The sequence below is a fragment of the Erithacus rubecula genome, assembly GCF_903797595.1.
Source record: "Erithacus rubecula genome assembly, chromosome: 1".
Taxonomy (NCBI): domain Eukaryota; kingdom Metazoa; phylum Chordata; class Aves; order Passeriformes; family Muscicapidae; genus Erithacus; species Erithacus rubecula.
This window is the reverse complement of record NC_136658.1, coordinates 89,412,106-89,438,061: the sequence shown is the minus strand read 5'-3', so window position 1 is coordinate 89,438,061 and position 25,956 is coordinate 89,412,106. Positions and strand designations below refer to the sequence as shown.

At 36.0% G+C, this 25,956-nt stretch overlaps 1 protein-coding gene across 1 annotated transcript in view; it reads left to right on the top strand.

The window, feature by feature from the left end:
* Nucleotides 1–25,956, top strand: part of MYO16 (myosin XVI) — a 353,826-nt gene that overhangs the window by 184,001 nt on the left and 143,869 nt on the right. The window contains exons 10-15 of the mRNA XM_079322616.1: nt 493–643; nt 6,437–6,547; nt 8,357–8,422; nt 11,126–11,253; nt 18,738–18,843; nt 20,667–20,784. Of these exons, the coding sequence (XP_079178742.1) occupies nt 493–643; nt 6,437–6,547; nt 8,357–8,422; nt 11,126–11,253; nt 18,738–18,843; nt 20,667–20,784 (680 nt within the window). The remainder of the gene's footprint in view (nt 1–492; nt 644–6,436; nt 6,548–8,356; nt 8,423–11,125; nt 11,254–18,737; nt 18,844–20,666; nt 20,785–25,956) is intronic.

The following is a 25,956-nucleotide window of genomic DNA, read 5'->3' as shown; positions in this document are numbered from 1 at the left end:
ACAAATTCAGAGCAGCTTCTGGTTGTAAAATATATCTTGGATATTGCTGGATTAAAAGTAAGCTAAAAAGTGATGGATTTTAATAACTGCAATGACAATATATGTGTTATTACATTTAAAGATACGTTTCAAAATAGTATTGTGCAATTTAAGTGTGTTTTTAAATTCAGCTGCAAAATTGGCTATTGATTTGCCAACCTAGTGCTGTTAAAAGCAGACTCATACATATTCTCTTTGCCTTGCTCAATTGTGCTTCAGAAAAGACATGCATAAAGGTGAATTTCAAATCAGAGTAGGTTGCTCTGTGTTTTTGGGAACAGACCAGCCTATGTGAATAGTTTATTTCTCACCAGTTTCCTTTTAGTACTTGGACTAGGAGCTTGTGTTTCAGCCCTGAGTTGTATGTATCTCAGTCCTGTGCTTGTGCCCCCCCCATTTGATTGTCTGCCACCTCCAGTGGGAGTCTAATTGCTTTATTGATTCCCTTTGCAGCAATCCCCTGGCTTTACCGATCGCCAAGCAGGACAGTTTGCTGGAGAAGGACACCATGTTCAAAGATGCAGCTAAAGGCTTATGTAAGCAGCAATCTCAAGACAGTGCATCTGAAAGCATCACTGTGAACACCACAGCAAAACTTGAGCAGGTAACAGTTTTCAGTGTCTTGAAATCTTCATTAGTGCTTAGGAACTGTAAGCTTAATGAAGCTGAAGACTGTAGTATTTTTTCCTTTGCTGTGCAGCAATACCATTAGCACCGTGGAGCCTTGTCACCTTGATCACTCCCTGCAGCCTGTCTGGCCCTGCAAATTGAACAGCTGCTTCCTGCCAGCTCCTGGTGGCAGGTCAGGGGCTGTGGGGAGGGCTCAGAGCCCCTCAAACTCTATTCAGGCATCACAACAGGGGAGGGACAACTGTTGGCACTGCCCAGACTGTGCTTATCTCAAACTTCCAGTTAGAAAAGCAAAGCAACCTGGGAGAATGAAAAAACAAAATGAATGTCTAAGAAATATCAAGTTGCATAGTAAGTGTCTGTAATCCAAAGCTAGGAATTGCCAGATTTACAGCTGCAGTGTTAACTCCCTTTCTTGTGATAATGCATCAGATTATCAGCACTGGTTATTTTTATAGACTTTACACTTCAGAGTTTTCTCCACAGGATGACAATCTCATTCAGTATATAGGATGAATGCAAAAGGGTCAATTATCTATTGCTTATAAATCTAGCAGATTTAAATGTTTAGGACTTCTTTTTTTCTTTTTTCCCCCTCCCAGGTTTTTCTTTGTGTTTGGTTTGGTTTGGTTTTTGTTTTGTTTGGATTTTTTTGTGATACAAAGGGGCTTTATTTTCTATTACATATATTTGGGAAACACGTATTCCAGAAATATTTTGTCATTTAAGAAAAAGCTACTTTAGAATCAAGGGGATGGGGAGGGGAGTATTTCCATTAAAAATAATTTACTATGAATTTGTAGCTTAACAAAAGAACAAGATATTGGTTTGATTAAAGCCACATTCAGTTCAAAAAACTGCATCTCTGTCTTGGCAGAAGAAAGCATACTCCACTGCTTTTTATTTGGATGTGTTTCAGAGGAATGGCTTGATCATATGAGATCAATCAGTGCATCCATATGTAAATGATATGAGTCAGTCTGGAAAGAACTCCAGCTTTGGAATCCCGTGGAGTGCTTGGTTCCCTACCCAGTCAGGGGATACCACAACACGTTTTGCACTTGGCTTACATCTTGTTTTCATGTCATGCAGTTTCTGATGTTGCTGACTGATGTGATTGTATGGAAAATCATTCCAAGGGACAAGCACTGCTGGTCAGAAAAGTGAATGCTTGCAGCCCTTTAAGGAGGAATCCTCCCATAACTGTAGGAAAAGAGAGGGGAGTATTTAGCTTATGGTCTTGCCAAGACTATTGCTTGCTCCTAGATGTTCAACAGAAGTGTGTACAAGAGCACAGATCCTTCTTTCTGCCTGATTCTCTTTTGATGTAAACCTAGCCAAAATTATTCAGGTTTTCATTATCTCTAAGCTAAACTTTTGATTTATAGTTCATGCACTAATACACAGAAACAGATTGGAATAAGAGCAGTTAATCTTCCAGGTAGAAATGAGCAAACAGGAATCTTCATGCTGGTAATTTCATTCTCCACCGTGACCTTGAGTCTCCTCACGTTCCCAGGGTGGATTTTCAAAAGCACTCTTGTTTCACCACACAGCAGTGGAACTTCCCACAAATACAAAAGAGCAGACATAAAGATTAATTTCTTTTAGCTCTTTTATTTGAGAAATTTTTGCAGGAAACAGTCTGAAATTCTGTTTTAAACACGTTGGGAGTGGGTATCCTCTGTTTTTTTTTTAGAAACAGGAAAAACTAGAAAATATCTATAGTTGCTGAATTTAGAGGGATGGTCCCTAGCATGGAAGAATAGGAAGAGTTCTGTCTGAGAAATTATCATTAACAGGGGATAGGTTAGAAATTACGCTATTTTGGTGGATTTTTAAATGACTAGTTGTATTAGAAAATAATTAATACAACTTTTCAATTGGCAAGGGGTCAATGAGTTTTAGCTCTTATGAAGGAGAAAAAACTACTTTAATCACGTCAGGAAACACTTAAATTTTAGGAAAGTAAAGAGTCCCTGGATTTTGTAAAATTAAAATATGTAATATTTTTCTCTTTTGGTGCAATTGTGGTCCTGGAAGTAGAGGGATTGTATTCTCTACTACTTTTCATGCATTATGAACTGTAGGTAAATATGTATCATATCTGTATTTGTCTTATTAATATTTAGACCATAGTTTTGAAAGATGAAATTTATCAATTTAAGACTTTTTTGTTAATATTATTTTTAAATTTCACAACTTGGGAAGTAAAGTTTTTATTTAGTGGTGATACCAAAGGAAATTCTTGAACAACCCCTTCCTGCTGTTCCTGCCTTTTGGATTTCCTAATTCTAATGATTTTCTAATGAGTTGTCTCTTATTCTTACCAGTTACATTCAAACTACACTCAAAGTAATCATGTTCTGTTTAATTTTTCAATAGGTTGTGTGGAGTCATTACTTGGATTTTATGTTCATATATTATTGAAATATATCAGGAGGATGTTTCATATGCTTTATGTCAGAAATACCACACATTCCTAGGCAATATGGCATGCAGATTAGGCCTTTATTGGGGGATCAAAAAGAAAAATTTCATCCTAGCACATTTCAGACATGCATTTTTAATAGAAAAAAATCCTGTAAGTTTTTTCATTTAGAAAAAAATAACTGTTCAAATTTATATGTTGCTTCAGATATTTTTAATTGCAAAAAATATTAAAAAGACCCTTAAGAAAATATTATTTCCCATGAAGATTTTTATTACTTGAAGTATAGGAGATGGGGATGAAGTGACTACTTGAATAAAACATTCTGGACCTCTCTTGGCTTGTATTAGATTTTGCTTTTTTCCTATGTAAAAGGTGTTCTTTGATCATCAGTAATGTCAAGATCTGTGCTGTCAAACAAAGAAAGCAGTATGAATAATTTCCAGAATTTTATCATATCCTCCATTTCTCTTCCTCTCATCTGGGAAGGATATTTTTTGGTAGCAGATTCAAATTATGGCTTGGAATTGAATTAAATGCTCCATTCTGCAAATAAGAGTAAATTAAATATTTTCTTTCTCTTAATGGAGTCTAAAAAAAAATTGTTTAAATTGTCTAAAAAAAAAATCTTATGATTCTTGTTTGTGTATTGTTGGCCACATGAACTGTGTGATGGAGTGTTCTATGATGCTCTTTTGATTGTTCCAGTATCAGTTGACACAGACCAGGCTTAACTATGCATAATATTGCACATAAGAGATGTGATGTATATATATTTCAGTGACACAAGTAGGTAAAAAAAAATATATAACTAAATCATATATATATACACTATTTAATATATATAACTATTTAATATATATAACTACAAAACTAGATATAACTAGAGACTATTATATAAGCAGATTCTGAATGTTTTTAAGTATATGTAATTTAAAAGAGTAAATAGAAATCTTCATTCTAAGCATTCTAAAAATCTAAAAACTAGCCACTCCCAGAGGCATAGTTATATTGGAATTTATGCTGTATGTATGACTATTTTTCTTTTATGTCTAATAGCATATACATCATGAAATTAGAATGATAGCCAGATAGATGCATTGAGATAAAAACACATCTGTATGCTCAGAAAAGTAGATGAGAATGAAAGTTTAAGGTGCCCATAAATAAGATATTAATAATGTTTGTAATGTTTACCATTAAATCAGTTATGAATTTAAGGGATTTAGAGTTTCTTACTTCTATGTGATTATTTGCTTATTGAGCTATGAGATTTGATACAATGAGTCAGGTAGAAAATGCTGAAGCACCAAATCCTAAAAAAGGGGTTGAAAAACTTTTATTTTCTTACTTGGAATTTTACTGAGCATTTCACATTTCTAACCACACCAACAGAATGAGGATTTTTGGCCATGCTTAGATTATTAAAAAAAATGCAAGCTAGTGCCTTCTTGCTGCTCTAAGTCTGTGTGGGATGAGTCCATAAACATCCTTTAGGCAAAATTTTTCTCCCTCCAGAGATGGGGCCATGATAGAAACCAGGAATGTATAAGGAAGTGTGCTAAAAAAGTTCAGAAAATATGGAGAATCCCAGAGCAGTACTTTTATCCAAACCTTGCTTTTATTTGCAAATACATAGCAGAGCTTTAATCTTCACAGAGGTAGATTAAAAGAAGCTCATTCTATGGCACAGATGTTCTGAGTTTTGATAGCACACAAGGGAGTGCAGTGAAGGCTGATGCCTGTTTTGTCCCTGCATGCCAGGTGAGCACACTATTAAGGAAAGGAGGCCACAGACTTGTCTCTCTGCTCTCCTTCTACAAAATATTCTAAAATATTCTTGCAATTCTTTTGTTATTTTTTTTTTTTTCTATTCCAATATACATCATCAAAGACAAATGCCAAAATGTAATTTCATTTTTTGTTCTGCAAAGTGGAATGCTTGTTTTCTGGTCAGCTGTGCATCCCACTGGCATGATTAAAAACAAAAAGAAGAAATGCCTTCTTCTGTGACAGAGGAGTCATCATTCACTTCACTGGGGGGAGGAGCAAACCTCTCCAATAGGCAGACATGCACCTGTAAGGCACTGTTAGTAAAATCAGAGTATCAGTATTTTTCAAATTCAACCTTGAACCTGTGGCTGCTGAGTTGCAGCTTAGAAGTTCTGTGTCAGGTCCCCACTACTATACACAGGTATCCATAGTCTTGGGCTCTGCCCATGTCAGAAACCTGCTCCATGTTCCCTCCAGGACCTCCCAGTCTGCTTCTGCCACTGATCTCCTGTCACTGACAAAAAATGAAGGTGCTGAGGTGCTCACCAAAAAAGGGCAGTGTCTGCTTTTCTCCTAAGCCTTCATTTTAAGCAGAAAAAATAGTTTCATCTTGATTATCCATTCTCAAAATAGACCATGAGTTATTGTAATAAACTCTGAACAAACTACTCAGTTCTATTGCCTTTAATGTAAGAATTTTCTGGTTTTCTATGTTGACATAAAAATTAAATCAAGCTACATTTTAAGTGTAAATCATTAATTATAAGCACACTGCTTAATGTGTCAGTATTTATTTTGTCTTTAATCAAATTTCCATTATCACTGATTCTTTTGTCTTCTGCCTCCCATTTTAAGTAGAGCATTATTTATAAGCACACTGCTTAATGTGTGTTTATTTTGTTTTAATCAAATTACCATTATCACTGATTAGTTCTTTTTTTGTCTCCTGTCTCAGTCTTTTTTGCTTCATTACATTTTTACTTACCCTTCCAGAGTTTATATTACTCACCCTAATGTGTTGAGCAGTTTCACTCTCCCATTTTGGCTAAAGTGGACTCTTCTGATTGTCTTCTGGTTTCCATAGCAACTCATAGCAATTTCTTACTAACTTACTTCTATTCTGCAAGAAAAATTCCAAAATTTCAAATCCCATATGGTGAAGAATGCTCTGAGAGCTTTGTTAAATACTTCAAGAAATACCTTACAAGTCTACAAATTAATTTCTTGATTTCTTCTGCTATAAAAATTTAATGAAGAGAGCAGGAACATTGCACACGATCCAAGAATCTGTGTGGGTTTAAGGATTGCAGATGGCACTCTGGTATGTTCTGTATCACACAGTTATGCACCATTACATTGATATTAATTTGCATATTGAAGAATAGAAACTCCTTGAGTAAGAGTAATGATGTGGATTTATTCAGGGGTGACAACTTTCTGATTTCTTAATGCATTTTTTCCCATAAATTCTAGTGGTCTTGGTTTATACTGTGAGTTAGAATGTTATTGTACAGAATGATTCATTGTGAAGCTATTTCATTTCTCTAATCTGTGTTTTTCCAGATCAAGCTAATGCCTCCAGCTCCAAATGATGACCTGGCTTCTCTGAGTGAGCTAACAGACAGCAGCCTGCTTTACGAGATTCAGAAGCGTTTCAACAATAATCAGATATATGTGAGTTGCTATTCACCTATCAATAGTAAGCTCTCACAAAAGACCAAAGGGAGAATAGGAAAAATAGGATTACTATCACAACTTCCAGGCAGTAACCTGCCCTGAACTCATTACTAGCTTTAAATGGATGAGAGGGTGTGTGTAAACCCTGCAATTCCTCAAGTTTGTGTAGGAAAAGGAGAAATAAAAAATGGAATGTCACTTCAGACAGGTTTCAATACAATTTATGTGTGTTTTTTTTTCCCAGAGGGAGTAAGTTGGATGAACTTGTCATATATGAGTGTTTTTGGGTCACTCAGATCACACTGTGGTTGAGGCAGGGCTGCACCACCATAATTTGTAATCTTTTTTCTCAAACCACGGAAAGAACCTTCCATTTTCAATGCTGTGTTAATTTAATAGAGCATGATTACTGGAAATGTAAAATAAATTTAGATTTAAAGGCTTAGAATTCAGCATGGAAGATTTAATTATTCATTTCTTCCAGCATTAGAGAAATAATTATATTGTAATGTTAATGATCTAGATACCAAAAGAAATTTTTGTATTGCTGTCCATATCTTACCCATGACTTATTACTAACTTACTGTACAGCTGAGTGGAATGTAAATGTGAAACATACATATTATTTTTAAAAGTATAAGTTGGTTGCACTATTTAGACTAAAGGAATGTGGGGAGCTGTTATGTTTCTGTGAATTCTTTTGAAATTATGGGAACTTCAGTTTTAGATGCTATGGCATTTCAATGGTAAAAAAAATTCTGGGGTTTGGAATCATGGATCAAATGGTAAAAAATACTTATTTTATGAGCATTTTTTTTTTTTTTGTCTCACTTTCAAAATACCAGAAACTTAAATGGAATTTTGAAGATCCACAGACAAAGTATTTTATTTTAAGGTACTGAAGATCTCACCTGAAAGGATCTTCTACTCTGAAATTCTCCTAGCTTAGAATTTGTAGCCAGCAATCACTAATATTCTGCTCCACAGCAGCTTTGGTAGAGCATCAGTGCTGAAGATAATTTCATCTTTACTTGGTTCTTAGACTTAGAAGGAAAAGTCCTTGGGCTCCAATTCCAAGCCAAAGTCCTCACTGACTGCCAAGAGCACTGTGCTGGCTCATGTCCAGCCTCTCCTCCATCAATAGCCCCAAATATGAAATAGTAAAATCTTGCAAATGTGCAATCATTAGATGGTTTACTCTTTCTGATATGGTCAGGATAGTTTTTCTAGATGCATGCTCATATGTTGCTATACACAAATATTATTTATATAAAGACTTTTATATGTATCAGTTCCTCCATCTTGCCCCACAACCAACATATTTTAATGTATTGGCTCTGGATAACCAGTATAGCATTTCTAAATTATGTCACCTATTCCATAAAAAATCACTTGAGAAGCTTGTTTATGTGGTAGGCATGCCAGGAGTTAGACTTGATGAGCCTTGTGGGTCCCTTCCAACTCATCAGCTTCTGTGACATTTTTGTAGTTTAGCAAGTGGTAAGTTACAAATTAACTTCCAGATAACCTACTGATAATATATGTAGTGCCATTTTTCTCTGAATAATTTTCAGTTATGAAGAATTCAGTTTTATTACAAAAATACTAATTAATTCTGTTCTAAATGTAAATTTAGATCTCAAATTCAGACCATGGATTTAAAAGCTCAAAATTCATTAATTATGTTTAGCATGTTATTCGCTAGATTTAAGAGGTTTTGCTGAGTTCTTTTTGGAAGAAATCCATTAGCATCCTTAAAAATTCAAATTAATACTTAATAAAGCAATTATATCTTCTTTTTTTCAGACCTACATTGGTGATATACTGTTGCTTGTTAACCCTTTTAAAGAACTTCCTATTTATTCTACCATGGTAAGCATTCTCTTTTTAAAAGTTTGCACATATTTTTTCACAATTCATATAGTTTATTTGACTGGCCAAACCCCTAAAATGAATTCAGTTTTGTGAAGGGGACATATTAGTTTTAGTATGTTAGCAAAACCTTAAAAACTTTTTCCAAGATTCAACTATTTTTTCTGTCTTATTGGCAAAGCTGCCGTCTTGATAATGCTTTGAATGAGCAGGAGCTCTTTTGGTTGTTTAAAAATAGTGTCTGATGACCTTGGTGGTTTCTGCCACAGTCAAACTGATAGAATAGATGCATACTTTTTACAGTGGTTATTTAGTTCACACCCTTAGCCCAGAACATGGTTATGGAGATGAGACCTTATTTAGTTCACACCCTTAGCCCAGAACATGGTTATGGAGATGAGACCCTTGGATGGTGCACAAAGGCTTGGGATGTGTGTCTGTGCTGTCACCACTCTGGGTGACACTGTGCAGCACGGGCTGAGCACTGCCCTGGTCAGGTGCAGGGAGTGGCTGGTGCTGGGCACAGGCAGCATTTGGGCAAGGGGGATTGAGGTGTGTGTAAACATTCAAGTGTTTTGTCTCCTTCATCTTCACCCAGACATTTTAGAGACACAGTGTTAGTTATAACTGTAAATTTATTCCTCCCTCTTACCTTCTCATTGATGCACTGAGATCACAGAGCTCAGCCTCCCTGGTAGGGAATGTTCAAATATGTCTAACTTACAAGAATTAAAAAGGGTTAAACATCTGGTAAGCAAATTGTAATTTGTGACTGCTGTGTTGTGTGGCTTTGTGTGTGGTAGTAAATCTCAGAGAAAGAAGTGCTGTCACATTCATGGTAGGAGCAGCAGATCCTGAGTTGGGAGTCAGAATTTATTTCTAGAAATGGAAATCATCCATCATCCCCAAGGTTTTAGATTATGGTATTTTTTGTTGTCACCATGTATTTTATGTTAGATACATGATTTTGTGCACCAAGAGAGAACTGTAAAGAGAAAGAATTTATGTATTAAAATGTTTCCTGAATGTGTGCTGCATCTTTACTTCTCTGTGATAGATCTATTTAATTAATTTCATCATGAGATACTTTTTGTCCTGTAATTATTTGGGTCACCTTGGATAATAATTGCTTTCACTTCATCACTGTAATCTGCACACTATTGTGCATTGTGCAGGTATTTCCCAGATGATCAGGAAACCACAGTTGTAAAACCTCTTTGTTTTTTAAATGCTCCAGTATACTGCAGCAGCATAGCTGATAATGTGTTAAAGTCTCCAAGTGTTAGATGGTCTATGTATTAAAGTAATAACAAATGATGATGTGAATTCCTCACTCAGTGCTGACATGCTATATGATGTGGCTCATTAGTTTGCATTTTTGTTTCAGGTATGTAGTTTGTTAGCTGTCAAAAAGAAAAGGAATGGAAACACGTATTGATCATGATACTATTTTTAAAACAAAGATGATGCAATGAAAATATTATCATATGCATCTTTTAATAACAGTGACATTTTTCCTTTTTTTTTAAATACTGTATATAACTTCTCAACAAACAATTTTTTTATTGTGCACTGACCACTCACACTTTGTTCCAATAGAATACTACTCAAATAAATATTTTATAAGCAATTATTCACTCTGAGATGACATAAAGAACCACAAATTAATGGACACTGATGTACTTTGCTTCTTATAAATTCAATGCAATTGCTAGATTCTAATATTATTACATTTTTATGTGGAAATACACTGCACAACTACACATTATAATAGCATTATACAAGGAACATGCAAGTACAACTTTGAAGGTATTTTAGTGACTGTAGAAGTGCTTGAGTTGTGGTCATGCTGCTTTGTTACCTTCCTCCAGAATTTACTTGTGGCTGATTAGGACAAATATATTCTTGAAGTTCATGTGAGAAAAATGTAAACTTGCAATATTTTGCATTGAGCATACTTGTGTGAAGATTTTTCTTTGCCTTTGTGACATTCTGAAATGATTCCTGGAGAATTGGTGTGGATTTAATATTTTATTTTTTGTCTGGTAACTCTTCAGGCCTGACTGAGAATGTATCACAGAGGATTCATTCAGCTACAGTGAATGTAGATACCCCATGATTGAATAGTTTAATATCTAAATAAATAAGATAGAAGGGATGTTACATCAGGACACCCTCAAAGAAACCCAAAAAACTGATTTCTCTAACAGATAATTGGATTTACTCAGGCTTTAAGGATAGTGTATGTTGCCAGCTATATGTGTCAGGAGTTATTCTATATTGCAGTGAGAGCATTTGTTGTGGGAGACTGCTCTGTCATGCAATAAATTAATTAGTTTATTGCTTATTCCATTGATTTAAATTTTAACTTTTCATGGGATGTTCCTATTTCATTTTGGAAATTTTCAAGTCAAGACATTGAAAAACTAGAGGGTATTAAAAATTAGCTTACTAGTGCACAAACCATACTGTTAAGTCCTCTATTTGTGTTTCATTTTGTATCATAATTATACCTTCTGTATTTAAAGCTCTATTTTCTGTAATTAAAATCTTCATAGCTATTGTAAAGGTATCACTTCTATCTATACATAGTGAGATTCTTTTCATAATGCTTATAAAACTTTACAAAAGACCCAAGATTAAGGGGTGAAACATAAGTGTCTTGAAATGTATTTGTAATTTTAATTTTCTACAATTTTTCAGGTCACCCAGCTTTATTTAAGTAACTCTGGAAAACTGTGTTCCTCACTTCCCCCCCATATATTTTCCTGTGCTGAAAGAGCTTACCACATGCTATTCCAGGAGCAGCGTCCCCAGTGCTTTATCCTCAGGTGAAAATTTATCTTTCTATTAATTAATTTGTACCTCCTGCCTTTCAGCTGTTTCCCTTGGGCCTCTGCAGTTGAGATTTCCATTTTATTTTTTCCTCTAACTGATTTTTTTTTTCTGTGTACCGATCTCTGTATCATACATTAGAGCAAAATAGAAATGGAAAAGGTTTAATTATATCTCAAGTTCATAAATTCTCTTGGGCAATTGCCACTTCATGTAGCTGCATCTAATTAAGAGCAAGAGTTAATGGTAAAGAATTCAAAACTGCTGTGTGTGTGTTTGCCAGTATTACATGAATCAGGATTAGAAATAGACTCTATTGAGCCTAAAAATGCTAAGTCCTTGACTAAATTATAAACCTCTGTGGTGAGGTGCCTGTATTGGAGCTTGCACTCAGCCTCATGTGTTTGTGTGACCATGTGTTGTTCTTTAGCTCTCCAAGCTCAAAGTGAACTTTAAAATGGACTTTAGCCTTTAGCATTTACTCACGGTGTTGTTTCAATGATAAATAACTCCCAAGACTGGGAGTAAATATATTAGTAATCTGTGAAAAAAATTTCTTCCAAATATGCTGGTTTTATAATGGTGAAAATTGACATTCAGTTAGATTTTTTTAATCCTCAAATCTATTAATCCTTCTTTTCTCAAACACTCTGAAAGCAGTGAGTCTGGTGAATTTGATGTACTCAAAGAAATTTGTTGCTCAGTCTTATCACCTTTCTATCTTTTCACACATTACTTACTTTCATAACTTCTGAATCTTTAATCTTAATATCCTCCATGGGATTACAGAATCAATGAGACTGTAAAAGACCTTTGAGATCATCAAGTCCAGCCTTTGATTGAACACCACCTTGTCAACTAGACCATGGCACCGAGTGCTGTGTCCAGTCATTTTGTGAACACCTTCAGGGATGGTGACTCCACTGCCTCCCTGAGCAGCCCATTCCAATGTCTGATCACCCTTCTTGAGAAGACATTCCTCCTGATGTCCAACCTAAACCTCTCCTGGTGCAGCTTGAGGCCATTTTCTCTTGTTTTGTCACTGGTTGCCTGGGAGAAGATGTGGATCCCCGTCTGGCTGCAGCCTCCTTTCAGAGAGAGATCAGATCTCCCCTGAGCCTCCTTTTCTCCAGGCTGAACAAACCCATCTCCCTCAGCTGTTCTTCACAGGACTTGTGCTCCAAACCCTTGACCAGCTCTGTTGCCCTTCTCTGGACTCCCTCCAGCGCCTGAATGCACTTTCTTGGAGTGAGGAGACCATAAATGGACACAGGACTTGAGATGCGGCGAAACTTGTGACCATTTTACAATATTTTTTTCCTGGTCACTTCACATCTGATCAAAACTTCACTTACTGAAATAAGAGCATTTTCCAACAAGAAAGCATTTGACCAAATCACTGAAGAACTTACTGTCAGTTATTTGCAATAATTTTCATCTTGTAGCAAGACAGCTTTACTCATGTATGCTCTACACCAAGAGCTGTCTTCGTATAAACTTCTAATGGAAGTTACAGAATAAAATAATGTTATTAGTCATGCTCTTAAATAGCCAGTAGGTGGACTTCTCATAATTAGCTTCCTTCTGACTGCATTTTGCTCCTGCTTTTAAGGAGATAAAAAAATACATTAAGCATTGACAAGATAAGTAAAGAGCTGTCTAGGGAGCCTAAATAAAGTACTGTTAAAAGCTAAGGATCCTTAGTAAATCAAACCAAAGATTTATGGCATGTTGATGGCTAATTCTGTTACTCAAAAGTTATAATGAATACATAAAATGAAATGGTCTAGCTGTTAACAGCCAGGAGTGCCAATATCCAGTGATACCATTGTGATACAAATCACATTTTTAAGTCAAATAATCTGGAATGGAGAGAAGTCTTTGCATTTTACAGTGGAATACATTGAAAGCTTTGGATTTCCTTAGTTTAGCATCACCAAAAGCATTCTGCTCAATTTAACATTTATTTTTTGAAAGCATAATTCTATGTATTTTAAATGCAATAGGCTGCTCCAGTACAGTTAGAGATTTGTATTAAAACATTGTTTAGAAATACACTGTCCAATTTAGCTTAATTTTAGAAATATAATTTCTAACCGACATGAAAGATTGATGAGTTACAGATAACATTACTGATAATACAAAGCTCATTCTTTTATATTTAATTTTTGCTTGCACATATTTGTTTCAAATCTGGAAACCTCAGTCACTGGGAGCAAGAATCAATTTCTCTCTTACATACTCTGAAAATGGAGGAGAAATAAATTATTCTGACCCCCAAATTGTATGAATTTAGTTTTTGCAGAACAGCACACCTCTCTTCCTTTAAATCTGGTGGAAGTCTTACATGAACACATTCTGTCAGCAGTTTTCCATCATTTCTGATTATAGCTCAAATACTGCAGGAGAAGAGTTTTTTGGTTAAATATTCCTGCACTTCTTAGTGTGGTATTTTTGGTCAGAATTGAAAATGAAGCACAAAAATTAAAACCTTGTCATTTATACCATCTGAAATGACATCTATATTGCTTCTTACATGTTTTGTGTTTTGTCATATTTCCCCTAAACAGATGATTTTTATAATTTCTTTATAATGGGATTGTTGCTTACCAAACAGGAGTGATCCAATAATGATCCAGTGTTCTGAAACCATAAAGGTATAGACAAAACTGCCTAATATACAGAAACTGGGGGTAAGCAAGTACTTCTCTGTGCTTGCAGAAAGCAATTCTTAAAGATTGTCTGGGTTGGCTGTTTCTGACTCTTTTACCTGTGCATTATGTCTGGTGTTCTTTGCTTCACATGACTTTGTATTTTCACACTTTCATTGGGCTTTTTCCTAACAAATTTAAATTTATATATATATTTTTTTAAATTTTAAAACAGAACTTTGTTTTAATTATTCATAGTATTTGAAGATAAAAATATTAGAGCTGTAATTAAGGTTGTATGAAAAAATATACAAAGTAATAGTAGGAAGCAGGCCCTCCATCAGGTAGTTATAAAGAAAAGCTGGAAAGCCAAAGGAGGCATAAAGTGAGAAAACTTCATCGGTTTGCCTAAAGCCCTATGTGAGCATAGAATTTCAGATTTTCCATTAAATTTCCTTTCCTTTGGAATACACTGTTTCTAATTTCACCTTTTTTATCAGTGAAATAATCCTTCTTTGTCTCTTCCATGATGCCTTCTAAGTAAATATTAGTGCAGAAAAACACTTTTTCACTTCAGTATTAACCTAAACCTTCATAAGGCAGTCCAAACAAAAGTTTTAAGAAACCAATATTCATATTGTTAATCATATTTTGAAAATATAATGATGAAACAATGATTTAAAAGAGGAACTGGAATTGTCCTCTAAGAAACATTAAATTGCCAGAGCAAAAATATTAGAGATAAAAACTTTAGAGATAAATAACTATTAGAGATAATAAATATTAGAGATAAAAAACTTTAGCCAACCTGAAATGAAATGGATCTTGTACAAGTTACCAAATTACTTTTTCATTGTTATATTGCCTCAAATATTCCAAATAATGGAATATTTGCAATTAAATATTAGCAATCAAAACTTTTTCTAACAGCATTTCTTTCTCAGTGGTTCAGTCTGGATTTCACTAGAAGTGAATATAACCCATTGAAATGTACAGAAAAACTGAGTCACGTTGTGTCTCTCTTTCAGCAATTATATTCTGGTGATTTTTGAAGCCCTGAACGGTAATCTAGCAGGCACTTTGATCAAAAAGCTCCTGTGGCAATATTGTAAAATTAACAGTTGAGCCAAGCATGTAAAATCTTTGCAGCTATTTGACTGCAATATTCAGAAAACATGAATCTTAAGAAGGAATGAATATTCAAGAATGGATAGAAACTGTCCACTTTGTACTTGTTTGCATGGTCCTGTGTTACCTGGGCCACATTTGTCTTGCTGTGAGAAACTTAGCATTATATTAAACTGAAGCAAATTAATGCTTAAGGGGGCAAACTTGTGAACAATCCAGTTCCTTTGTTTTAGAAAGTATTTTTTTAGTTTTAATTTTAAGTTACATGCCTGTTTTGTAATTCTTGAAAACAGTCAAAGGCATATCAGCTGTTATTTTAGCATTCCTTCTTCCCACCCTTAGTTTCTCCATTTGTGAGAAATATTTTTGAAACATAGAAAAATTCCTGTTGAAGAGGCTGGTTTTGGCAAATGAGGTTGAGCTTGAAGAAACAATAAAATGCTACAACAATTTGTTAAACATCAAGTTTTAAATAGCTCTCAGAATTATACAAATATTTATCTGCTGGGTATAAAGGGCAGTACACGTTGGATAAGCTGTGAGCTCTTAAAAGTTATGAATTATATATGATTATCAAATATAAATGAGCACTTTTGTTCAACAACATAATAACTGTAACTGTGTGTGACTATACTAAACATCAGAGATGTTTTAATTTCAGAGTAGTTCCTTAACAGCTGAAATAACTGAAGGCACTCTGTTGCTAATCTTTTTGGTAACCTGTGGTATAGTGATAGCAGGTTGCAGCTGTGATTTTGGATTAAGTATGTTGTGGAGAGACAAAACAATTTCATCATCATGACACACAGTTGCCAGTGAACTGGCCAATGTAAGTGGTCAGTAAGAGGGGAGCTCTTTATGTCTGTCCATGAGCTCACAGGCTTTCTGGATAACACAGGCATAAGATCTGTAATTTGCAAGACTGAAATGTCTGTATGGGAGGAATACCACAGGACTAATGTCCTGTTCCAAATTTACTCTATTTCTGTTAGTGACAACAGACAAAGAAACATGGAATGACCTATTAGTTGACATCTTCGCATAACATAGAATCACAGAATGTGAAGAGTTGGTATTGACCTTAAAGTTCACCTAATCCCAAATTCTGCTGCTATGGGAAGGGACACCTCCCCCTAAACCAGGTTTCCCAAGGCCTTTTCCAGCCTGGCCTGGAACACCTCCAGGGATGGGGAATCTACAGCCTCTCTGAGCAACCTGTTCCAGTGTCTTACCACCCTCACATTAAAAGATTTCTTCCCAACATCTCACCTAAATTTCCCCTTTTGGTTTGTACCATTGTCCTGTCACTACAGTTGCTAAGAGTCCCACTTTAGCTTCTCCATAGGTCCTTTTCAGAACACTGGAAGGTTGCAATGAGGTGTCCATACAACCTTCTCTTCTCCAGGCTGTTTCTCAGCCTGTCTCCATGGGGGAAGTGTTCCAGTCTTCTTACCAACTTTTTGATGCTCCCCTGGACTTGCTCCAACAATTCAGTGTTCTTATGTTGGGGACATAGAGCTGTATGTAGTGCTTACAAGTGTGGAGGAGGGAAATTGCCTCCTTTAACCAGCTGGCTGTGCTGCTTTGGGTGTAGCCCAGGAGTCACTCATTGTGATTTTTTTGACCATCATCCCCAAGTCTTTCTGCTCAGGGCTGCTCTCAGTCACTTCTCTGCCCAGTCTGTAGGTGTCCACGACCCAGGTGCAGGACCTTGCCCTTGCTTTGTTGAACTTCATGAGGTTTGCATCAGCCCACCTCTCAAGCATGTTAAGGTCTCTGGATGGCATCCCTCCCCTCCAGCCTGAGGTGTCACCCCACAGCTTGGTGTCATCAGCCAGCTTGATCAGGGTGCACTCCGTCCTACTGTCTGTGTCACTGACAAAGCTGCTGCCCCTGGGGACACCACTCATCTCTGGCCTCCACAGGGACAAGGAGATGTACAGCATCACTCTTTGTGTGTGGTGACCCAGTCAATTCTTTATCCACCAAGGGGTCCATCCATCAGACTGTATCTCTCCAATTTAGAGACAAGGATGTTGTGCAGGACAGTCTCAAACACTTTACATAAGTTCAAAGTAGTCAGTGTGAGTTGCTTTGCTCCTGTCCACCAGCTGTAGCCCTGAAATAGAATACAGACTGATTGATCTGTAGTTCCCTGTGTCTTCTGCTTTCCTTTTTGAAATATAGGTGTTAATATTTGCCTTTTTCTAGACAAAAGAAACTTCACCTGATTGCCACAGTTTTTTAAAAATTATGAACTGGCTTAACAACTTCATCTTCCAGCTCCCTCAGTACCCATGGATAAATTTCATCAGATAAATCACCACATAGACAGGTTGCAAACCATTGCAGTCTTGGACCATAAACTTCCTACTGATGCCAGTAGGAGTTTGAAGTCCAGTGTTAGCCTCCACCTTGTTACAGAAACATGAACAACATAGACAAAAGCAGTCTGACACATCATATACAGTAATGACAAGATCTGTCTTGTCACATTAAGACTAAAGTTTACCAGGAAAAAATAAGATATTTTAGTAAGTTGCATGTATGTTCATGACAATTGAATGAGATTAAATGATGCATGGCTATCCAAGTATCAAGTTCTTTTTTTGTCCTTCCCTGTTGTGTTTCTTCCTTTTTAATTGATTTAATTCTCCTTTCTTTGAAGTGATATTTGAATAGATAAAGCAGTGGCCAGATAGATACTGTGTTTTGCTGCCTTCTAATTTTCAGGAAATAAAGTACACAAGTAACAGACTGATCAGCCATCACATACATTATAATTGTGAAAAATCTAACTGGTTGTTGTAGAAACAGCTCTTTAAATTTGGTCAAGTAAATAAATGGAGGAGAAGCATCAAATTACATTTTATTTGGTTTGGTTGTCTGTAAAGAAAATGGCTTATAATTCTTACATTAATTTCTTAATCAGGCTTCACTAACTTCTTCCTTTCTGTCTCTTGTTTCATTTTCCTTCATTCTCCATGCTTGAAGTGAATAATTGATTTTGCTTCCTTCCTGCATCCCACCGTTTTCTATTGTTTCATTACACCTTTGTCATTCTATTGCTTTTTACCTTATTTACTTTGGTCACTTCCCCTGTCAGAAATTCTCATTCTGTTGAATATTTATTGCACATCACAAACAGGAAATCACAGTGATCTAGATACAAGCACTAAAGTCAGAGTATATTGCAGAAACTGGGCAAGTTGTAAAACAAATCAACTTTTTCTTTTCCTTCCTGCTCCTTTTGTATTTTCTTTCCATTTTTCCTATTGTATTCTTCACTTTCCATTTCTTCTGATTCCCCATCATTGCCACAGCAGTAATTTCCCCATCTGCAAAGAGAACCAGGCAGGATTAGTGACCTCCTTTGCTGGACAAAAGATAAAGGAAAACACAAAATCTGTGCTATAAATACCTTCAAAAAGGCTTGAAAGCATTAGGTTTGATTGGTCTGACCTGTGTTTCAAGACAATGTATCTTGACAGCTCTGGCAGCTTTCAGGTGCACAGAAAGTCAGTCAGTCAATCTCCTGTGTTCTGTTCTTTATTTGTCATCCATAAACCTTCTGTTATTTGAAATGAAGGTTTGATAGAGGTACCTTAAATCCATTCAAACAAAGCTAGCAGAGAATATAAATAACATTTCAATTGTGAAACTAACAGTGATTTCTCCCTCTCTTCCTTGCCTGTCATCAGTGGAGAAAGTGGTTCTGGGAAGACTGAAGCCTGCAAACAGATAGTGAAACACCTCACTTGCAGAGCCAGCTGCAGCAGAAATACCTTTGATACAAAGATAAAACATGTAAGTAGCATTCCAGTCGCTGAGTGATAAACAGAGATATTTGGGCTGTAGGGAAAAAGGTGTCAGCTCTGTAGAAATCCATAAATGGCTTGTTCTCACCTTTGAAGTCAAAGGAAGTTGTTTTTTTTTCCCATGAATGGGAACAGGATTAAATTTACACTATTGTGATAAGAAGAATCTCCAAAGTAGAGGCAGTTTTGTTTCTATGTTTTGGTGTTCTGTGTTTTGAAATTCACTGTTGCAGTGAGTAGGAAACATTTCTGTGATAATAAACTGTTTCTTAAACATTAAATTAATTGCCCTCAGTAAATAAATGAATTTGCCTGTGTGGTGTAGTGATGCTTTGCTGGACAGTATAAGAAGTGTTGAGACACCTGAAGTAATAGTGTGCAAGACAGAAACTGTAAACTTGCAGCAAAACTGCAAGGATTGAACGAAGTTATATGGCTCAATATTTGTGTGCTAAATGTATTTAAAGTATAGGTAAGAGTTCTGAACATTTGTTCACTCATGTTGAATTTCCAAAATAGGTTTTTTCCATATACCCATATTTAATTCCCTTTAAAGGTTCATGCTGACATTTAAATTATGCTGAACCCTGGATTGCCAATTCAAATTATTTCTAAAAAAATTATTTTCCTGATGAAACTTCTCATCTGAGATCTCAAGTCAGAGAGAGCCATCAATGGGTCTTAATGGAGGTGGAAGAGCATTATCAAATTTTGGTTATAGAAAGATCCTTTAAAAGTAGCTTAGGTGGGATATCTGACTCTAGATGGTAAATATATCAGACCTCATCAGTAGTGAATAGAGATTCTTTTTGAGTTTCTTTTTAAGGTGCCTTAAAGAACACAGTTGTCTGGATTCTTTCCTGCTGCAGTTACACATAGCACCATTAAATTAATTAAGTTGTACAGGTTAAAGCAAGTGCTGAATTAGTCTAAAGAGCAAAAACATCCTAGACAGCACTACTGGATGGAGCTGGAACCAAAACTAGGCTGACTTGTTTTCTGCTGCCACCTACTGCCCAGACAGATGGTTTAATTAATAATTGTGAATGGTTTAATTTTTAGAGCTTCTATGCCATTCCACAGACTTCTTCCCTCCCCAATTAGTGTACCCAGCTTCATGAAAAGAGAGATGTCAGAGCAACAGTGTATATGCACCACATTGCAATCAACTTTAAGGATGCACAGAGGAAAGTTCTGAAGGGAATCTGTCAGAGTGTAAGGGGTGCAAGGAACCAATTATACACAAAAAAGTAAATACAATGGCTGTGACCCTGAAAATGCAACATGGAAATGCATTAGTGATACGTGCCATAAAAAAGTCTGAATCTGTTTTTTTCCTCAGTTTTTCACTAGTATAATCCTGAAATAATTTTATTTGAAATGTGTAATTTATGTCATTTCTGACATTATATAAAACTTGTAAATTCCTTTGTTGGGTTATTAGTATTGACTGACTCTATCTTCATGAGCTGTCTTCAAAGATTTTAATATTTTTGCTAAGTGTGCCAGCTCCAGGAGTATGACTCCAGTCACTCATATCCAAAGTACTTGTAAGGACACAGTTCACATGTGAACAACTTGCACTATTCTAACATTGCTTTTTTTGAATATATTTATTTTGAGCTGTCTTACTTCAATTTCTAATTTGGAAAGAAACTGACCAAGTATTTTTTTAAGTTCCAAGATGAATAATTGTCTTTCCCCACCCCCCCCCCCCGCCAATTATTAATCACAAGCCAACCTCACTGATATTCCTTGAAATATCTTCCTGTTTATTTCCTCTCTCATTTCTTCTTTGCTATTGTATTGCAGGTAAACTGCATCTTGGAGGCCTTTGGACATGCTAAAACACCCTTGAATGATTTTTCCAGCTGTTTTATAAAGTATTTTGAACTACAGTTTTGTGAGCGAAAAAAAACATTAATTGCAGGTAAGTGTCATTTAACCTGTAAATTTTGATATCATGCACAGGGTGTTGGATCAGAGATCCCAGTGTGCCATGCACAGAATTTGACAGCAAGGGCATCAAGGTAGATGGAGAGGGAAGGGGGTTAGGGAGTGTCAGAGGAGCAATTTTCATAGTGGGTGGATTGATCACTTGGCAGGAGAGAGCAGTGCCCTGTTCTGAGCAACCACAAGGTGGCAGGAAAAGGCAAGAAACAGCTTGGCACCAGTGATTCCTCTGATTTCCCAGGAGGTCACACTTCCTTTCGTTTCACAGATCAACAAACTGAGAGAGCTGTGTAGTGCAACACTGTGAATTAAGAGTAAAACATGGATTAAGTTGTTACATATTTTCACCTACTATTTCATTGGGTCTTTTAAGTATCCCTTAAATTAGTGATTTGTATAATCTCTTTAGTAAAAAAACAACCAAACAAATAAAAACAACAACAACAAAAAACAAAAACAACAAGTATAGTCTGTAATACTGAATTTAGAAGTAATTTATTACAGCTTAGATCTTTTTTTAACACAACTGGGAACCATATTGTTGTTTATTCTTCTTAGAGGCAAGATGATGTGAGATTAGTTCCTGTTTTCAGAGTGAATCTTCTAATCCCTAGTAAGCATTCCTTAGTGGGGAAAAAATGAATACAAGAAACCTGAGCAAACTTTGTTTGATTCTGAAAGCACTGCTGTTCAAAATCAGACAGAGACAGCTTGCATATCTGGTCCCCATAGGTCATCATAAAGCTACTCACTGTCAAAGCAAAGTATGTCTGCAGAAATAACTACACACAGAATTTTCCTACTTGCACTCTTTCTGGATGGAGAAGCTGTATGGCACACACTTGTGTTCGAAATAAATTAGATTCTCTTAGATAAGCTTTTCCAAATCTACCTTTTTTTTTCTTTTTTTTCTCCAATATAATTTTAAATGTGTTTATGCTTTCTGCAAAGTTTCCTAAAAAAATTCTTTGGAAATATTTCCAGTTATATTTTCTTGAGACAGTTCACTATATCCTAGAAAATATGATAGTTTTTTCACAGAAAGTGTCACTGCATGGGAAATTACTAACACTTTTTTTCCTGGTTTGTTTTATAATGAATGTAGGATAATTGTAAAGGAAATGCAAAACTAAAAATGTGTGATTTTGTTTTTCATTTATAAACTCTTGTGGGAGGAATGCAAAATTAAGCATACATTAGCATGGACTGAAGAGCATCTCAGTTCAGTTTGTAAAAATAAACCTCAATCCCTAAAGCTAAAATTTTATAGAGCCTTTGTATTGTAACATATTTAATTTGAGTATATTGTGTTTGCAGGGACGTGGGTTTCTGAATAGCTTTACTCAGAACTGCCAGTTTAATTCAAAACCATTGCCTGTGACAGGATCAGTTAACCAGGTTCTTGTGTCAGTTTTCTGGCACAGTAATTCTGTGTGTTTTTGATTCTCAAGCCATAGGCATCAAATGAGAAAATATAGAGGTAGTCAGGTCAATTAACAAATATAAATAAATAACTTAACTACCCTGCTATTCCCCAATTATTTAGGAATTGAATCAAAAAATACATAATTTACTGTTAACAGAGCAAGCCTTACTACAGCAGTAGAAGTGTGTTTTATGTTTCTGAAATTTGCAATTATTCCTGCAGTTTGATTTGCATGGTAGATGTTGCCTTTTCTCAGCCACTGCTAAGCATCACGTGAGTGAAATAGTCCCAGGTTTAGACCACCATAAATGAGAAAAGAATCATGCATGTTGTCTTTGACAGATTGAAATTCCACCTTGGTGTATTCTGTATTTATTTGCAAGATCATTTGCAGCAGTATTTGCTGTCTTGCACTGTTTAAACATAAATGAGTAATTTAAATATGCAGAGCACCTGATTTTGCTGAGCCATGAATTTACAACTCATTGATACTAATGGGGCTAAATGTGTCTGATTTGTAAACAAAAATTCAGGTGACACTAGGCTGCCTCCATCAAAGGCTTTAGGTGGTTTAAACTCCTCCACAGACAGATACTATAGGTGGAGATTGGAACAATGTGCTAAGGGAGGGACATGCAAAGTATGTAGGGCAAGCCTAAGGTGGCTCTCCTAGTGTTTCAGTGAAGTTTGTGACAGCTTGTGGTTCATGCTGAAGTTCTTTTAGCCTCTGGAAATGTTCTGACTTTTATCACAAGGTTTATTGTTCAACAGAAAGTACAATATAACTAAATAACTGAAATGTCCCCCATACTTTTCATTACTAGATTTGATTCATTCTTTAACTGTATTTTTGCTGCAATGTTTTGAAAACAAGGATGGAAAGTTTCAGTGTGGTTCTACTCAAGGCCAGTACAGGTATCTGAAGAGGTTTTATGTAGTAAAAAGTTTTATATTAGAACAAACACTCAGAATAAACTATAGGGCAATGATTTCATTGAGTTTCTAAAATAAATTCAGAACTCAAAGATTGATCCTCTGACAAAAAAAAAAAAAAAAACAAAAAACAATATCATTCCTAGAGAATTATTAACTCCTGCAGAATAATAGTAGAAGACTGATTTTTTCTGTTTTCCCCAGAATGGTCCTTCAGGTAAGTTGATATAATTCCTAAGGTGAAAATTAATGCCTATATAAATTTCCTCAAATTACTCAAAAAGGAGCTTAGGAAGAGAAAAAAGTCTGAAAAGCTTACTCTCCATATTTTTTGCTTTGCTTTTCATGCATTGATTTTTTTTTGTCTTCACTTTCCAAAAAAGCAAGGACTGATTTTTTTTTTTTTTTAAGTTACATTGAAATGGACTGACAAATGTTGTCTTGTATTTAAAAATAGCTGTATTTAGGACAACATGGTTTTTGAGAAGGAGCAATGTGGTTTCTCAGAATGCATAGCTGAAAGAGGGATTTCACTGGGCACACTTTTAATACAGAATCTGCTTGCTGAGTGTGTAGCTGCTGAGTAGATCAAGAGAAGTAGAAATTTGTTTGTGCCTTTGAGCACAATTACCATTGCACAAAAATAATACTTTGATTTGGAACTTTATTAATTTTCTCCCTTTTATTTCACACATAGATTAACAAAGATATCTCACTTTGTAGAAAAGCATACTACCATGATAATTTTCTTTATGATTCTTAGCACCATTATGATGATGCTCTGTTTAATTCTTGCTGATTGGAAGCTTGGCTTTTCTTAGCAGCTCTTCCCACTGCTGGATGGAGTGTATTTAGCCTTATTAAAGTGCAGGTGACTTGAAGTACTTGGAAAGGGCTGAATTAATTTGTGTCATCTGAATAAGTGATGTTACCCATCCTTAAAGTTAAATGATAGATGACCTTTGGTAACATTTTTCTGCTTGTATTAATCAATGGATGTTTAAAACACCTGAAGTGGTAATTATAAAAGTCTTAGTGAAGAATATTGCACACAAAAATGTGATTAAAGGTTTACAGTGAACTCTTTTGAAATTAATTGATGGTTGGATTAGTTTTACTGTGAAATCCCTCACAAGCACAATAGAAGATGGAAATCATCCTTTAGGTTCATCTATTCTGTTTTACCATGTAGGAATGGCAGTCAGGTAATGATTGATTCTGATAAAGTGTGTGTCTGGGCCAGTCCTGCCATGATTGCATTGCTTCAATTTATAATGTGTTGCAAAGTTACTGGAGCCAGAAACATGCATGATTTCCCAAGTGTGCCTTTCTACTTCCCATGCAGCTTTGGATTTTTTAGTTTTTTCTGTAGTGTAGCAGCAGAGGACTAGATGGATGATACACAATTTCTCATAATATTGATTCCATAATAGCAGTTCATTACTACATTTTGTGGGATGATTAAATGGGCCAGATCATGTTTCCTTGCTTCAGCAAGTCAGACATACAGCTCCTCTCTGTCAGTCCTACTGTCACCTAGCCAGAATCCCAGGCATGGCTTTGGTTCCCAGCACATCAGGACGTGTCTGTGCTGTTACCTAAAGAAAGCATAGAGGATGTCCCTGGCTAAAGTACCACTGACCTTCTGTACCCATAACTGGGATGTGTCCAGGGAGGTTTGGTCTGTGCAGAGTAGTTATTTGAGAGACCTTTCATAGTTACATTTAGTTCACAGAATTTAGCTGCAGAAGCCTTTCTCAAAACAATATGTTCAAGATTCACCCATTTCATTTTTCTCCTATCTATTCTCTCTTTTAGCAGCATTCTCAAAGGCTGTGTTCCCTCATACACATAATTTCAATTAACCTCAGGCTTGCCGTGTTAATTTCAATAGTGTAAACAGAAACTTAAAGAACTTCAAAAGATAAGTGGAATTTAAAACACAATAACCAGACAAAGACAGATGATGCAGCGATAACCAACCCAGCAGTGAACAAACTACTGTGGACATTAGCAGCTGTATGGTGACAGGAACTGACATTCTGCCTGCTGGCCTAGTCATTAGGTTAATGCAACTATGATGCCTCTGATAAACACTCTCATCCCCCACATTGTTTCCCTTTGCATTGGGCAACACCTGTGAGTCCAAAACTGGTTCTGAAAATACTGCTTTAATCTCAGCCAGCTTAAAAAAAAGTAAAGAAATGAGAAAAATCCTAAAAAGGCATGAGTGGTATGCATTTAGAGAACTGTGCTGCAGGATGCATGCACCAATATTTACAATGACTATATGTTCAAGAACTGCTTCCAATTCTTGAAATATTGAAGAAAGAAGTCCTGAATGAGTTGGTTGAAAGCCAGGCTATGGGGAAGCTATAGTTTAATATTCTCATCTGCTTACTGTGTTCAAAAATAAAAGTCCTCTACTGCTGAGAGGTGCACTCTCCACTGAGCAGCCCTTTCCAGGGTGAGGATGCTTGCAAAGAGTCTGAAAGCTTTGCCATACAGCAGGTATTGAAAAGCCTGGAGCTGCAGCAAAATGATTCTGGTTTTTCCACCACAGCTAGTGTTGAAGTAATGATGAGATAAAATATGCCAGCAGCTGGGTGAGTGGGAACTGGGGTCAGGTTCCCAGTGGCCAGAAAGGCCCTGATTTCTGTCTGCAGTTGGACATTCCCTTGTTCTCTTGTGAATGTGGAATCACATGGTGTTGCACTCCCAGGGGAGAGCTCAAGAGTAGCCTGCCCAAAATGGTGAATGTCTCTCTGTCCCTTCATGGGTATCTCCAAA